The 17,412-nt window shown below is 36.9% G+C and overlaps 1 protein-coding gene across 6 annotated transcripts in view; it reads right to left on the reverse strand.

Moving 5' to 3' along the window:
* The window catches only part of LOC574986 (liprin-beta-1), a 95,354-nt gene that overhangs the window by 56,651 nt on the left and 21,291 nt on the right, over positions 1–17,412 (reverse strand). For all 6 annotated transcript variants that reach the window (XM_030989031.1, XM_030989032.1, XM_030989034.1 and 3 more), the window contains exon 4: positions 15,074–15,303. In XM_030989031.1, the coding sequence (XP_030844891.1) occupies positions 15,074–15,303 (230 nt within the window). The remainder of the gene's footprint in view (positions 1–15,073; positions 15,304–17,412) is intronic.

Here is a 17,412-nt window from a genome sequence, read left to right on the forward strand (position 1 = left end):
CGGGCTGATGAAGACGCGAATTAGCTGGATAATTTGCGATCGGGATAGTTCAAATAGCGGGATATTTGGCAATCTCAAGCTGATGATGACAGGCCTTATGTAGCTAGACGGCATGTTACAAATACCTCTTATCGTTACTACTATTACTGCTCCCCACTCAAAAGGGAAAGTAAGCCTTCTTCTTGGCTCCTACATGCAAGCCTACATTATTAATTTTCAAACATGACAATCATGTTATATGTTCAACAATGAACATTAATTTACCTAATGTAGGCTCTACAAGTTCATGTAGCAATAACTGAAACCTAATCTGGGAATTCATTTTCTTTTCCCTAGATTGGTATTCTTTTATTTCCATGACATCGTCTTGGCACCAACGCATTTGGCCATCTCATGTTACCCTTCAATTGTAATTCTTCTCAACCTCTCTGTAATTCCTCTCAGCAGGTTATAATCGAAAGTGAGGCATATTGAGACATGTTACAGACTGTAATGACAAGTATGAGGAGAGAGGAATGTAGGTAGCCCCCTTGATTGATTCCAAAGACTGTATGACACAAGCTACGACAAAAATCACTCTGCAGTCAATTCTGTACATTAACCAAATGATAATAATAAGACTAGACAGCAATGATAATAATGCAATACATTATCAATACTTGTATCGTTATTCCACCTCACTTGGTATACATGTATATTATTTTCGATGCATGACTTTATCTTTGTTTTCATTGTTGTTTGTTTTTGTTTCCTGTCAAGTCAAAAATTATTTTATTGATTTTTGTATGAGTGTATCTACCAGTATGTGTATTGCAATACTATGTAACACAACAAATGTCCATTGTTTAAATGGACAATAAATATAAAACTTAACACTTGACCAAACCCCAATCCTTCCCTATCCTGTGAAGCTCTGTACCTAATCTGAATCTAAACCCCAACCCTTACGCTAACCCAACATCTTTTTTTTTTAATAAGACCTGAAGCAAGATGTCACTAGAGCATTTGTCAGATCAATGTCTATGATCATAGTTTGCAGAGACGCCAAGTTCAAAGATCGGCAATGCGTGACATTTTCATGATTCGGCGCATGTGCGCGTGCGGGGGTACACAAGTACAAGGTATAGCGTTTTTTCAAAATCTAGCGCGCGCGTCGTGCGTAAGAGCATTTTCAGACCCTCGAAATGCGTGATGTCACGCCTAATGCGTGATACTTGGTAGCTCTGAGTTTGTACGACAATTTCTCTGTGTGAATGACGTCTCAATGCACATGTATGTGCACCACTACCATGTAAACAAGACGGGTTGTAGCATTCTCTACAATCCATACATTCTAACTAATGTAGAAAGTCTGAAGCGATTGAAAATAGAACCTAGATCTGTCTGCTCTGCTTAGCTTGGAAATTGTGAGATTGTATTATGTTATAAAAGCATTGTTGGGTTTCGTAATGGCCGTAGGATATTCACACTCAATATGAGCTACTGTAGTGTAAAACAAGACAATTTCCCAATTTCAACATGATAGGATCAAGATTAGTGAAAGAGTCCCAGCACATCCCCTACTAGTTCCTGAAAGCATGTCCCTATACTAAAGTTTTGTTTAAAGGTATTACAAAGTTTTGGTATGGGGTCATGAATTTGGTTCAAATTAAAATATTGGAAGCATATGCGTTCCTACAATATTCATTGATCGTTGTCCCGGTTGAAATCGAGTCTAAAGTTATGAAATTATAAGTAATAAACTCTTTATGTTGTATAGCTCCCTCTCAAGGTCAAGATACTAATTTAACTATGAAACAATATTTCTTGACTAAAATCGACCGATTAGCTATTCCCGTTTGAAATTATATATCACAACTACATATTCTGAGATTTTCATGGTCGCAGCTACCATTGTACAGCCGTAGGCGCTATTTGAAATTTAACAAAATTTACTGGGAGTACCGGTAAATTTTTATATTCAATTTTTCTCGAAAACAGAAGTGTTTTAGGGGTTAATTTTGTTAGTGCTTATAATACATCCACAGGGGCATCCAAATATATCAAAATTGTAAAGATTGACTATCCACCCAATTTTCAAAATTTCCCAAAACTTTGTATTACCTTTAAAGGAGTCCTTTGAATACTAATGTGACAGTTTGGAAATTTGGTGAATCCAGACTTGGATTTTATAGCACCAGTGACAGTGTTTCCCAGATTCCTGTGAGAGTTGAGCCTTGCACTTTGCAGACAGTTTCTGGTTTTGAGACTGTCATCTGGATCAAGGAATCTTCTCAATAAGCGAGTTCGTAATTAGGATTTGCGCATGATCAGATAAAGGTCATTTGTACCCAAATTGTAAAACCATTGAGACGAATACTCGGATCGTGCTCATTAAAGTTATGTAATCAGTATTCATTTATGCACCAACAGTACATTTATCTAATACACAGGTGAAAGTATTCTTCTCAAGAGGCAAACAAAAGGTATTCATGAAGCACCTCCATCACTTCGGCAGTGATTATTCTAAAATGCACACGTTGGAAGTATCCATAGTGTCAAAGATCTGTGGATATTTTGGGGTCATGTGTTCCAGAGCTATTTACGAACTCGCTTATAGGCATACACTCTGCATTTCAATACGATTATTTTTTTTAAAGACAAATACCAGTAGTACTATACCTATATTAGACCAGGCGCGGATCCAGGATTTCTTAGGGGAGGGGGCCCAACTTTTTTTTTTTTTTTGCTCCCGAAAATTTGAAAATCGCGCCGGCCGAAAAGTCGCTCAGTGGGGGGGGGTACAGAGCACTTCTTTTTTTTTTTTTTTTTTTTGATCCTCAAAAAAATTTCAATTTGCACCCCCCCCCCCCCCCTTGAGCGCCAAGGGGGGGGGGGGCCCAACCCCCCAAAAAGGTAAAAATCACGTGATTTTGCATGATTTTTTTCTCAAGGGGGGGGGGGGCCGGGCCCCCTGGCCCGCCACTGTATTAGACACAGTTGTCATTCCAAATATTCTATTTAGAAATTTGATCCATAAACACCATTTTGATAATGTTCCTTTATTCCTTTTTAAGTTCTTCATACTATCCTTATAGAGCTCTTATTCTTCTATCCATTAATACACTATGCATAATTGCTTATTACCATGCACTTTGAAATCTTCTGGGAAAAGGCATGAAAATGCCAAACAATCATCTTCAGGAAAATTACAAGCCTCAAATTTCCATGAATTGGTCTGTTTATAGATGACAATCACAGCTTGAGTACAGCCAAATTTGTTCATAATCTCTCTCCATCAGATGGTACACTGGTACAGTATGTGGTATTCCACCAATTTTCAAAAACACCATTTTTGGAAGATGATCCCTTTTCCAGATCAGACTCTAGGGGTCATCTTTCTCTTAAGGACATGGTTCAGGGGAGCGTTTCACAAAGCCTTTTTTCAATGACATATGACAAAATTCAGTCACAAATCTGCTGATAACCAATCAGAAGCAAGGTTTTCAGTAGCTTATAACAAAAACTGTCAATTGTCACTGATGACAAGTTTTGTGAAATGCCCCCCAGTTACGGTAAAAATGAAAAATAATTGTGAGCTTTCTAATTGTTTGTACATTAGTTCTTTGTATATCACAGTACAATTGTCACCTGAAAATAGAATGCTCTTCAAATGCCCTCGGATAAATATGGTCACAAGGAGAACAAGGCATATTTTAGTTGTGAGTAAGTGATAACCCCCCATTTAGACTAGCAAAATTGACTCTATACAGCTAAATAATAGCGTTTGATTATCTGCAAACCTCTCCGTTTTTAGTGATAAATTATTGGCCGTACTTACAATTTTCAAAGAATGTCTACTGATGGTTTGTTGTTTTACCCCACTGCTGAGAAAGCATGTGGAAGCATGTAAGTAACGTAAGTAAACGACCAGGGGATTGTTGGCTTTGAGTCCTGTTTACCGCCTGTCCTGAGAGGCTGTGAACCTAACTAGTGTGAATAAACCGGTTAGCTCTAGGCAGAGGGGTAAACAGACTGTACTAATCACGTTATGAGCTTACAATGCACCATTGAACACTCAAACATGCATGCTAAACATAGGACATTTCTACCATTCGGCATGAGTAATCATATAATCCAATATTGCGTTGTGTGTGCGCCTGCCATAGGGGCATTAGCACAAAAGTCCTACTGGTTCACAAGTACACTTGTGCCCTTTTGCCAGGCACTCGGATTTTGAATGCTACAATCTGAACAGAAAGAACAAGTGAAAAACATCCCATGGACAAAACATAGTTGGGAGATTGGAACAAATACCCCTTTCATAGTGCTTCTATCGGAGTCACATCGATATACCATTCATAGTGGCCGTTTCATCGGATGAGTTCAGATGCATCCAATGAAAATCAGGCCAGTTTGAAAGGGGTATGAGTTGTGGAAAGATAAAAAATAACTCTGATTAAAAAGAAATCATAGAAATCAGTGTCATGAAATCTCCCTTGTCCAAAAACATTATCACATGAACATGGATGTACATGTACGGGTACTGCATACTTTATTAACTTCCTTCAACACACCCCCCTCAACCCTCCACTTCTCCTTCCTAACCCCCTTCCCTTCGCCTTATCAATCAATGAATTCATAGACAATCATACAATTGCATACCTGTACATGTAGACCTACATGTACCTACCTGTGTAAACTTGGGAACAGAACAAGATTCCTGCATTATGCATGTAGGTCCTACACCACTTACTACAGGTAAGAAAGTATGCTTCACAAGTGACTACTGCTTCAAAAAGAAACAAACTTTCTCTCCGATCGCCCATGTAACATCTCTATTAGAAAGTATAATTCCACCAGGCATATCAAATCCCTGATTCCTGTCCACTGGTCTGTATACTCCCACACCCCTATTAATCCTCTCCCCCTTGTTTAATCCCCATAACTGTACCTCTTCCTTTCCAGCGTCTTATAGGAAGTAGTTGGATTTATCTTGTCCATCCTGCCTGATGCTTGGCAGCTCAGTACGGTAATGTGGAAATCAGCTGTCATGCTCTTTACACTGCTGACTATAATCAAGTGATATTGCTTCAACAAAAATAAAGTGAACAATGGCAATGAGATCAAAATAGAAGCGTCTTACATGCAATCAGTTATTGAATTTGAGTTCTATACAGACACGCCAAATATCAACTCGTCCAGTCAAAGTACAGAAGAAGAAAAAATTTGAGCATCATATGTAGAAATGTGATACAAATCACAATGAGTGATTTCAAGTTTGGTGTTAGTGTTAGTGTTAGTGTTTAGAGCAGTCAAGAGCTCTTAAATCGAGCGGAGAATTTGCTGATGAAATTAAGAGCCCGATACCGATATCAAAATCGATAGTTTAACACCAGCCGTGACGTCACCACATACTTGATTTTACGACCATGATTTTAAATTAGTACATCAAAACTTAAGATATCATGAAAAGTACAGAATAAATTTACACCTATTTCTCTGGTCTTAGAAAATAACTAATTTTACACGAAAGAATATACATGTAGGAATTACGTGTTTCACATATTTTTATTTGATCGTCAGACAATAAATTGGCGTTGTTTGTGCGTTGAATGTGTGCGGGTACAACACTAACACCGGAATGGAAATCAACATTTGCTTAATCCCTAGGGGCTAGTGTTAGTGAATAGGACATTTGTACGTAAAATATTAACACCAGCTACAAAGGTCGATTCAGCAGACGACAATTTTGCAAAATCGATAACACTAGCTACCGGAAGTTGACGATATTCAGAGGTCAAAGCCTTAACACCAGCTGATTTCCATTTCGGTGTTTAGGCTGGTGTTAGTGTTTATTAAACACTAACACCAGCCTTAAACACCCAACTTGAAATCACTCAATGTACATGTACATGCCATTAAAATCCTTAAATGGATTTCTTCACTGCCCTATAACACTAGTTTCTTTCCTTGATATTTTATTGAGAGGTTTATAACTTTGTACACACCTTTTCCTACAGGTGTATGACTTTTAGGTGGCATGCATTATACAGTTAACACTGTAAAACCTCAGTCACACTGCCGAACCAGACTCCATCCAGAATCCAAACCGACCCATTTTGGGTCATTCTGGGTGATATAATTATAATTATTTGTTCAATCTGGTGTCGGTCTGGTGTCGGTCTAGTGTCGGCGTGACTGAGGTATACAGAATAAAAATAACTGTGACGTCGAATTTTCAGATCCAAAACAAATGAATCACTGGATTCTTTAGCAAACACTTTGAGGTCATATAAGACTAAAATAAGTCATTTTGATGAAATGATTGAAATCTTTTCCGTATCTTGATCCCGGTGTGGGAGTCGATTCAATTCTCAAGCATCAGTCTCTTGCGTCAGCCTTTAGCCATGTTCACACATGACTGTCCTGGGACCCGTTTCACAAATCTTTTTTTCAATGACAAATGAGAAAAAGCAGCGACAAATCTGCTGATAACCAATCAGAAGCAAGGATTTCAGTAGCTTATAACAACAACTGTCATTTGTCACTGATGACAAGTTTTGTGAAACACCCCCTGATCTTAAACTTTATGCTTGCAAAGCCTCAAAGTTTTAAACATTATTTGTTACTTCTTCCTGCGGCTGAGCACCATATCCAAGAAGATATCAGAAGGGAACACAAGAATGGTACGATCATCTCACCCAAGTACTGCGCATGCATGCAAATTAAATAACCCTGCCTATATAAATGTAACTAAGGCTCAAAATATTCATCAACTCTTTGGTCACAAGTAGGTCAACATCAACTTTGAAAAAAAATTACCATAATCTGGGACCACTGTGCAATACCCCCCTAATATACTGTATCTTCTTTGGTTGTTTGTTCGGTGACAGGTAAAAATGTCAGAGGTAAAAATGTCAGAGGAAAAAATGTCAGAGGTAAAAATGTCAGAGGTAAAAATGTCAGAGGTAAAAATGTCAGAGGAAAAAATGTCAGAGGTAAAAATGTCAAAGGAAAAAATGTCAGAATTTACCTCTGACATTTTTACCTCTGACATTTTTACCTCTGACATTTTTACCTCTGACATTTTTACCTCTGACATTTTTATACCGAGCCGTTTGTTCTACCTGACTACTATGAAAGCATGTGTATGCTTGTAAGTAATTTGTGGATAATGAAAATTTGAAATAAATATACTCCTTAAATATGTTCTACAAAGCTGTGTACGTGTACAGTAGGCGCGTCCTCATCATCTCGAGATTGCCAAATAGCCAATATTTCTGATTTGGGAAATAATCCTGAGGTTACAAATCGCGTCTTCAACAGATCGAGATTCGACCTCGAAACTTGAAACTCGACCTTGAGAAATTACCTCAAGATATTTTGCTCAGCGTTCGCGCATAGGGCAAGTCTTTGGTCTGGTGAGGACGCACTGGACAAAATAGCTGGATATTTTGCCAAATAGTGGGATATTTTGCAAACTATCCCAAGATATCTTGTTGGGATGACAATCCCGACCAAATATCCCGCTAATTGAAACTTCAGGCTGATGAAGACGCAAATCAGCTGGATAGTTTGCGATCGGGACAGTTCAAATAACGGGATATTTGGCAATCTCGAGCTAGTGAAAACAGGCCTAGTGTGTATACCTTTAATATCCAGAGTAAAGCACAATGGAGGTTCTTGTTTGATTTCAAAGCCCATTTCCTACTTGGGGGTTTCTTCCATCTCTGATCCTCGTCATAAATTCCGTCTGTCAGGCCAATAAACAAAAAGTAAATTTCATGCATTCTTGAGCTACCAGCTGGAATGCATCACAGTGTCAAAGGTCAATTCCAAGTCCAACCAAGGTTAGAAAAATAGTCTTTAAAATTTAAATGCAGACCCACTAATACCCTGTGGACATTAGCACTGCATGAGATGGTGTTACTGTTATGGGCTGATACTACATTTATGCCCCTCCCCCTAATTCCAACCCCATTTTGTGTTTATACTACTTCTTATTTTAAGAATAAAGGCTAACATCACAATGCACATGTATGCAGTGAATGTTCCTCCACACAAGCCAGATCTACTATAACATTGCATGCATGAGGGGGATGGGAGGAATGACCCTGCAGTGAAACAAGCACACAGGCAGAGAATTGTACAAAGAAAGTTGTTTAATTAGGAAGAGAAGAGCGCTTAAAAGCCCAGACCTAAGTCAGAAAGAGTTTTGAAATGCAGACTAGTTGATGGACAGTGATTGATTTAGACTGTGAGTCATTATATGACCAATACTAATGATATGCTGGATTAGGATCAATCTATTGTCAGCACTTTGAGCTTGGCAATCCAATTAATAGAAAAGCTCTTCAGATTTATCTCAAACACAAAATCCTATGTTAGGAGACAGAAGGACGGTAGCTCTGTGTGTATGGACTGGATAATACCCTTCTGGCTCCAAACGTACACAATACAAGTGAGGAAGAAGAGACTGGAGGAATATTGAGATGATTTGTCGACCAATATTGTTATCCTTTATTCATATGTGATTTGCTGAGAACTTTATACAGGGTATTCCATCAATTCATGTTTTACAAATAAATGAGTATAACTAGCTTTTCTGTGACTCTAGTCATTACCTCTCAAGGTGGACTCTTCACTTCCAATGCCTCTCCCTTTATCCTTCATTCCTTTCTTTCCCTTCCCCATCATTCCTCTTATCTTCCTTCCTACAACTTTCTTGCCGACTGAAAGCATGTCACCTCTCTCTTTCTCTCTCTCTCTCTCTCTCTCTCTCTCTCTCTCTCTCTCACTCACTGACTCTTGTCCATTTAATTAATATTTCTAAAATGTAAATTGTCTCATTGAACTATGTATCATACTGTATACATGTATGTTATCCATGAATACCGGTATGTATGCTACATTGTAGTATGACTCTGTACAATCATGATTTATTTGAATCAATTATTACTGGTATGTCAATGTTAAAAGATAAATTGCATATCTGCAAAAAAGATACACATTAGTGATATCAATTCATTGAATAAAAGAAAAGTTGATGCAAGTTCATTTTGCCTGCCCCCTACAAGGCCCCCTACATTGTATATGTACAGTGTAGTCATGTAAAGAGGTGTGAATAAAGAAATTGGTTAGAATTGCATGAAGAACATGAAGACACAAAACAGCTCTCCCGGGCATCTCAGCTGAGAATGATATTGCCTCACAAATAAAACCAAAATAAATTTCCTCAAGGATACAATAAAGAAAGAAATCGGATGTTGATTTCCTACAGGAATTCTGCCGTATGGATAGAAGGAAATTAATCACTTCACTTTCAAAAAAACATCACAGCTCCGACTTTCTTCTTTGCTACAATCCATGTTTCAAGGGGTTCATCTATACTGGTAACCTTGTTAAATGCAAAGTAAAAATAATAGTATCTCTGGTGTCTACGGAAAAGTTTGTTCTACCAAATTAAAATTGTATCCAATGAATTCGTTTGTACAAAACTATTTTACCCACCCAGTTTTTTTTTATAATCATTGACAATACAAATGAGAAATATCTTCTTACTGATTACCCATCTATAGGTAATTTTTATTCAAATTGACAAATATTGTGGAAAATAATGCCAAATGAAAAAACTATCCTTTTCAAAGCTCTATTACCTTCGCTTTATAACTAAAGAATTACCATTTTAATGTAATCTGCTATCTTCATTTATTTAAGCTGGAGACATTATATAGACCTATTGGATTGAGGCTTATATATTAGGCTAGAGCATGCTGGCTGTGTTATTAGCATGTTCATAGCAGGACATCTCAGGTCAATTAGACCTTCGTTCTGAATGACCAGTGATGCGTTACCATAGTAATCAGAGGATGCATATCACTGATCAAGCTGGATAGAGCAGATATTGCAGTAGATCATCATTCCTTCACAATCTATAAATGACAAGTCACTTGATATACAGTAAAATGTGAAAGTTTAAAGTTCAAAGTTCAAAGTTCAAAACTAAAATGGCAGAAAGTTAAGATTCAAGCATGGAGATATACATGTAAGAAGAGATATCTCCATGATTTAAGGCTGGGAAAATACAGGTACTGTACAAACTGTACAAAATGTTGTTGGCCTAACATGATGAGGAAGAGAAGGACAAATGAGAAAACATAAAAGACCATGATGATGAGGGCAGAACATATCTTTAAAAGATGGATTTCAATACTTTACAAATTTCGGGAGCTACTTTTCAAGCTTGCTGGCATGAAAATAACACAGTTTAATTTGTTTTGCATTGCACTCTATGCATATTTTGGGGGGCTCTTTTTGGCATTTCGGGGGCTAATTTGCCCCGAGCCCCGTGTATTTTTTTCCCTGATTTCAGAGATGGTTTAGAATTAGAATACTGCTTCAACTGAGTGAAACTTCCTAAGACACAGAGAGAATGGGTATGATGAAGAGAAACAGATTGATCAAAACTATTGAAAAGACGTCAGAATTGATTGGTTGAGGGTAGATTTCATTCCAAATAGATCAATATTGAGGAGAGGTCAGGGGAGGTCATGGGCAGTGAAGAGGCTTTTCTATTGATTGATCTTAGAACTCATATCAGAGGAATTCATCATCACATAGGATGATAGGAGAAGACCAATGTGTACAGCATGTTGAGATGTAGGTTCAGTATGTGGGGTATATATTTAATAAAGATTTGTTAAGGGGATGTCCAGCATAATGTTCAGTTTGTTTTCATGAAAGCAGAATAATTAGAGAAAAAAAATCAGCGAAATTTTAAACAAACTCTGATTAAAAAGGAGGAGGTTATGGATATTTGAAGATGTAATCGATGAGACACAAATTGAGAACTCTTCACTTTCTCTGAACTACAATGTAACAAAATTTCTGTCAATCTGAAATCCCTTCCTTCCTTCCCCTCCCCCTCCCACTTTCTTTCTCTCCTTCTCTTTTCTCGCTCTCCCGCCCTCCCTCTTTTCATGCCTTCATCTCAATATTTATTTATCATTTCCAAAACTAAAACCTAAATACATGTAAATGCCACAAATCCATACAATCAAAATTATGAATTAAATTCAACAGTGCCTGCTTATCTAAAAGCCATCTAGATTAAACAAAAAGAGTCAGTGTTTGACAATAAATGTAAACACAAAGCAATTTACTGTAGACACTGTCTCCTGTTATTGACATTCCTAAGGTGCTGATTACTACATAATATTAATATTTGTTAGGGATATTTGTTCAGCACACGAGGAGAGCAAACACCATTAAGAATCTGTCAAATAGGTTTATGATAATACTGAGGCCTCTACAAGATGACAGAATGATAGAGATTAATCACAAAGGAAATTTATTCTATGAGGAAGGTACGTCGCAGAAGGGCCAAAAAAAACATCCATTCTATTTATTTTATATTTTTAAGAGTTGATCATGCGTTAATGAATTACAACCTTCAATCAACATTTTCAAGTAAGTATCAATAAATATATATGCTCTCTAAATGTTCAGTTTGTTGGTTGAATGCTTAGCTCACATGTGCATTTAAATGGGTAGTCCACCCTGATATTAGGTTGGTTTTAATAGAAGCAGAAAATGAGAGAAGCTGGTCAGTGAAAAGTCATGAGCAAATTCTAATTAAAAAGAAGAAACTTGTGAATTTTTAAAAGTTGCGATCACTCAAACATAAACTGGCAACTTTGTGACATTTCTTGCAAGATTCTCTATTTGTTCTTTACTTTAAAAAATCAGAAATGTTTTATTTTCCCTAAAGAGAATTCTTGATCATACACGCATCCTAAATATAATTGTTGCAAACATGTTTTGATACAATCCTTGTATGGACAAATCTATTTTGTTATTCTATTAAAGAAAATTAAAGTTTATGAAACGTACTGTACGTGAAGCAATTTGGAGAGGAGCACGTAAGTGACAGTGTTGTCAATTTGTGTTTGATTGATCACAACTTTAAAATTTAAATTGTCTCATTTTTAATTTCTCACTTTTTGTTTCTATTTATTAAAACCAACTTTATATCAGGATGGACTTCCCCTTTTATAACTATTTTGTTTTAAATTGCAAAATCTGCTGGTATTTATTTCTGTCTGCAGCACCCTGCAGCCCCCCCCCCCCCCCCAAGTGAAATTGAGGTGAGCTTAGTTTGAATTTGACAGGTTCTTTCAATTTTTATTTTAATATAAATTTTTAAAGCCTAAACAATGCTTATTTCATGTACTAAAAACAAACAAAAAATGCATGTACAGCCTTACGTTTAGGCCAAGACCATCATTCCATTAAAATTCATTTGAGACAGCAAAACATCATCATACTGTCACAATCGAACATGTCTATATGATTCTATACATCGGATATACATGTAGACATTCCATAATGATACAGTAATGAAAGAATTTTCAACACCCCCACAATAAACCCCCAAAGAAAAAGAAAATAACATAGAGCAGCTCTCTATTTATCCTAGCATTCTGGCCTTGGCATTCTATTAGTCTGCGCATACAGACTTTAACATGACGCTTATCTACAATTCTATAGAGTCTTGAGCTGAGCCTAGCTCTGATACTCTCTGGTTTATATCAGGAGTAGTGTACAGCCCATCTAGAGCGCAGTGAGCCCCCTAAATTTGATAGCAAATTTTCACTTAAATTGTATCATAATGATAAAGAGGATGACATTTTAGTCAAGTTTCTTCAAGGATTTTCAAAACAAATGTGTTTGAAGCAAATAATGATGAAAGAGTACAAAATTTAGGTTTTCTGTGTATAACAGAAAACCCATCAATGTTATTTTTTTTTCTTCAAACACATTTTTTTTTTGGGGGGGGGGGGGAATCTTTGCAGAAGTGTGTCTTAAATGACATCCTCTTTCACATTGAAATGTTGCCATCAAATTGTTGGTGAATTTGGGGCTCCTAACACTTTAGAGGGGCTTTAAGCACAGAGACTATGTAGTGCAGAAAACTAGGTAGTCTACAATAGTCTCACCGTTCAGACCCTCTACCAAAACACAATGACTGACAAGGGTCCAGTGAAAAAAATGCACGGGGGTTCCGGGCGAATTAGCCCCCGAAAAACTAAAAAGAGCCCCTGAAAGTCGTAAAAGAGCCCCCCAAAATTCAATGCAAAACAAATTAAAGAGTGTTATTTTCATGCAAGCAAGATTAAAAAGTAGCCCCCGAAATATTTTTTCCCTGCAAGGGTCTGTGCTTGTAGACTAGTTGGTTGAGAAATAATATTATGGCTGGGGGCGTGTGAAGACTCCTTGACTCCCATACCAGTTGCTTCATTCCATTGTTATTCATCCATTGTGTTAGGAGTCAGAGGAAACACACTTCCCTCCTAGCTTTCCCATCATTCCTCTGCATGTGTACTGCCATGTATGTAAACAATGTGCTTGGCTAGATTTACCTCTCACAATTACAGCATTTCATCAAATATAATCCAATTTATCTCTTCTTCTTTTTTTTTTTTTGGCAATAATACTTTTTTGCTACTACCGGTATATACCGTAATTAACGTTGTATAAAGTGCCCCTCTTTTTCGCCCGACTTTTTTTTTGCTGACTTATAAAACAGTAGAGGACCTAGGATAGAACCTTGTGGAACGCCGTGTAATAGAAGAAAAATTGGAGGAATTATTATTATAAACTACATAATAAGATCTATCAGAAAATACTACTTTCAAACCAAGATGACAGACAAATTTGAGTGTTGTTCTAGTTTCCGAGTGGTGAGTCAACACACCGATTACTGAGCTGGGTGACATTGCCAGGCATAGTAAATACAGTAAATATTAAAATGTTAGTCTTCAGACTTCTGCCAGTTACTTTTTTAATGATACAGGGTACAACTGAAATTGAATTGAATTGAATTGAATCAAGGCAGATGACGTTACTGTAATACGCTTAGGACCTTTGCTTTGCGCAGTCGCCAATCATATAGATGCACACATTGTAAAAGAAATGACTGTAGTTTACCACTTGAAATCTGAACAAGCCTCAAGTGCACAAACACGTTTTCAAATTAATAATAGGCAAATACAAATGAAACTAACTTTAGTTTAATAAAAAGAGATGTGCCCAAGTACTTGAAATCCATTGTATTTCCAACATGTTGTGGAAAGATAGATAATAGTCTAGAATCTAATTATAACATTGAGACGCTTTAAGAGTACTTTATTGATGCCAATTATCATTCAATCATAGAACGGAGCTGAGAAGTATCAACATTCATTAGTGCTAAATTTATCTATTTCTCTGGTTATGTTTTTGGTCATGGTAATCATTAGAACCAATCATAGTTTCACTTTTGCATTGAACAATAGAGGAAGAGGATATATCCTGTGCGAATCAGACCTCATCGACAATGAAAATGATAACAAGATTTGTTATTAAAGGTACACCCAACAGTTCCAATACTACGAGCACACACTGTGCACAATGAATAAATTCATGAGCCCATCTCAAAATTGTGAAATGTTGAGGTCCGGACGAAGATTAGGGGTTCACATAGTCCTGGATGCCATTAGTCTTGAGCCCTACCTCACGAAAACCATCCACCTCTACTGGGATTATAATCCTGCCTGGATAGTAATGAAATATACCATGACTTAACAGCTAATCTATGTGAGATTCAGGGATACCAGACGGTTTCATCCAATGAGCTTGAGAGGAGTCACATACTGTATGTGCTTTACAAAAATGAAGCCTGGAATAGTGGAAATGGGGAGGTGTCAAGCCCGGAAAACTAGCATCCCTGGACGTAGGAGAGCACCATAACAAACAGTACTTATGTAGTGCATATCACAATGTCTCTATGCGCTGTAAGAAAGTGTAAGAAGGAAAGGTGTATAGAGGAACATAAGAAGAGTGAGATACATGTATGCTCAACATACTCTCTCGTTAAAATTGGAAAGTATTTTTGAAAAGAAATGTTATAAGACGCGCATTAAAGTTGTCAACTGTATCACATTCTGGTAATTTATTCCAAAATTCGGCAGATGCAACCTGAAAAGTGACAACTTCTACTCAAAGATGACAGACTTTTAATATTTACTGAAAATGAAGCTCAAATTCTTACCTTCTTGTCGCCTAGCAACCGTACAATGTACTGCCGAGTGGAATCCTCTACCCGATCATGGAGTAGGTTCTCCTCCCCGTTCTCTATGGATCTCTCTGCTGCTGAGCGTAGTTCTGTGATGAGTCTTGGGACGTCTGCATGTGATCCGTTCTCTTTGGGATGTGTGATGTTGACTTGGTTGTTGGTCACTACAGGTCCGTTGTCATAGTCCATGCCCTGTATTCTGCTACCTGGTCATGTCACAAAATAAAATCATAAAATTCATCATAAATTGAGGGGCACATGCACATTATAAATAATTATCTATATGTACATCGTTTTCTATTGATAAATGCTATATTGTATTTTCTATCATTTGTATTTTCACTGTCAAAAAAGCCATTGGAATCAAAATTTCTATGTAATGTTTACATGCATGGACCAATAAAATAATCTTAAATCTTAAAAAAGTGCAATCTGGATTTCATTTGAACCATCTAAAGAATTGTTCTAGACAAGTTATGAGCATGAACCGTTCCAAATAGCCCGCTATTTCTGATTTGGGAAATTAGCCCACAGTTACGAATTGTGTCTCCATCAGCTCGAAACTTGAGCTAGAGAAATTTGCTCAGTGCTGGCGCATAGTGTGAGTCTTCAGGCTGGTGAAGACAGACCGGAAAAATTGCAGGCTATTATGCAAACTAGCCCAAGATATCTTGGGAAAATTTCCTGAGTGAACAGCACCAAATACCCTGCTATTTTGTGTTCGGGCTGATTTCCAGAATCAGAAATAGCGGGCTATTTGGCCAACTGAAGTTGATGAAGACAGGCATATAGTTTGTAAATGGTACACATTCTCAAAACCTTCATGCTGAGAAATGATTGGAAAACAACACTAAACTTGGGCTACACTGTATTTGCAAGAGCTCCTCGCATTTTCAATGAGCATCATTAATGGATAGCTATTAAAAATTAAATGGCGCTAATGATTTTCAGTTTCGGCTTAATTGATCACCTATTCAAATAGATTCTTGATACATGTACAATAGCATTGGGATGTTTTAGTACCAGCAACAAACATAAACAGATCATAAAAGCTGTTGAACCTGAACCTGAACCTGAAAACTTATAATTATTTGAAAGAAAATTTAATGTAATTACATGTGTATTATAAATTAATAACAAGATTGACATGTACATGTGCATGTACACTGCACTCAAACAAAGATTCATGCAGTACAATGCTCTGTTTTCAGTTTGTGCTAAACTGCTAACTAAATGTACCGTACATGAATTCATACTCTAATTTTGTCAAAGTTTGTGATTGCAATGACAACAACATGAAATATGTACTCACTTCAAATTCACTCTCCCGACTGATTTAATATAATGTAAAACAACCAAAAGACCAATCAATAGTGATTATATTCCAAAGTTTAGCACAGAGTGACACTTCCGGCAGGAAATCCCAAATGTACATGAATGTGTGCTACATGTACATTATACAATGTAGCATGTTCTACTGTATATCATGCCTCAACAATTGCCACTATGTTCTGGTGACTTGCTTTTGTGCACATAGTAAGAGTCGCATCCCAGTCGTGTATTGTGTAAAATGCGTAGTTTGGAACCAGAATGAAGCTAATTCCTGTATTATAGCCCTGAGGCCTGGCCTACTATCTCTCTCTCTCTCTCCCTCTCTCTCATGCATGACATTACAGTGTGAATAGATGGTATGCAGGCTAATTAACAGTCGATCCGCAAGAGAGATTGATTTGATTTTAAAAACAAAATTTATCAGTCAGTGAGGGGTTTGTTTTGTATGTACATGTGTTTCCTGTCCTGCTGTTTGTATGTACCTTATCTGTTTGTGTAGAATGTCTGTCCATTTTAATATGTACCTGTACATGTATTTATCTGTTTGTCTTAATATGTCTGTCAATACGGTATCTATCTGTTTGTGTATTTACTAAATATGTACTGTTTGTATTTGTCTTTTTGTGTCACTCTCTTTTCTGTTTATTAATCTGTAAGTGACATGTAGGTTTTGTCTATTTCTCGGTCTCTCTGTTTATCTGTTGATAAGTCAAGAATTGAACCAATAACCTCTCATAACAAACCATATTTGATGCATCACATAACTTTTCCTATCTTGACAGTTTGATGATTCTATGATTATCCCAAAAAAGTTTTTGATAACAAATCATGAATGTTGAAGGATCAATGATTTGGTCACCTGAAAATAAATTTTAATAAAATTCTGATTAGTGTATTACAAGTTAAGTATTCAAATTAAAATACTTTGCTAACAATGCTTTCACTCCCGATAATACATGCTGTGCAAAAGAAGACAAAATATT

The sequence above is a fragment of the Strongylocentrotus purpuratus genome, unplaced genomic scaffold (genome assembly GCF_000002235.5).
Source record: "Strongylocentrotus purpuratus isolate Spur 01 unplaced genomic scaffold, Spur_5.0 spur5_scaffold_18, whole genome shotgun sequence".
Lineage (NCBI taxonomy): Eukaryota > Metazoa > Echinodermata > Echinoidea > Camarodonta > Strongylocentrotidae > Strongylocentrotus > Strongylocentrotus purpuratus.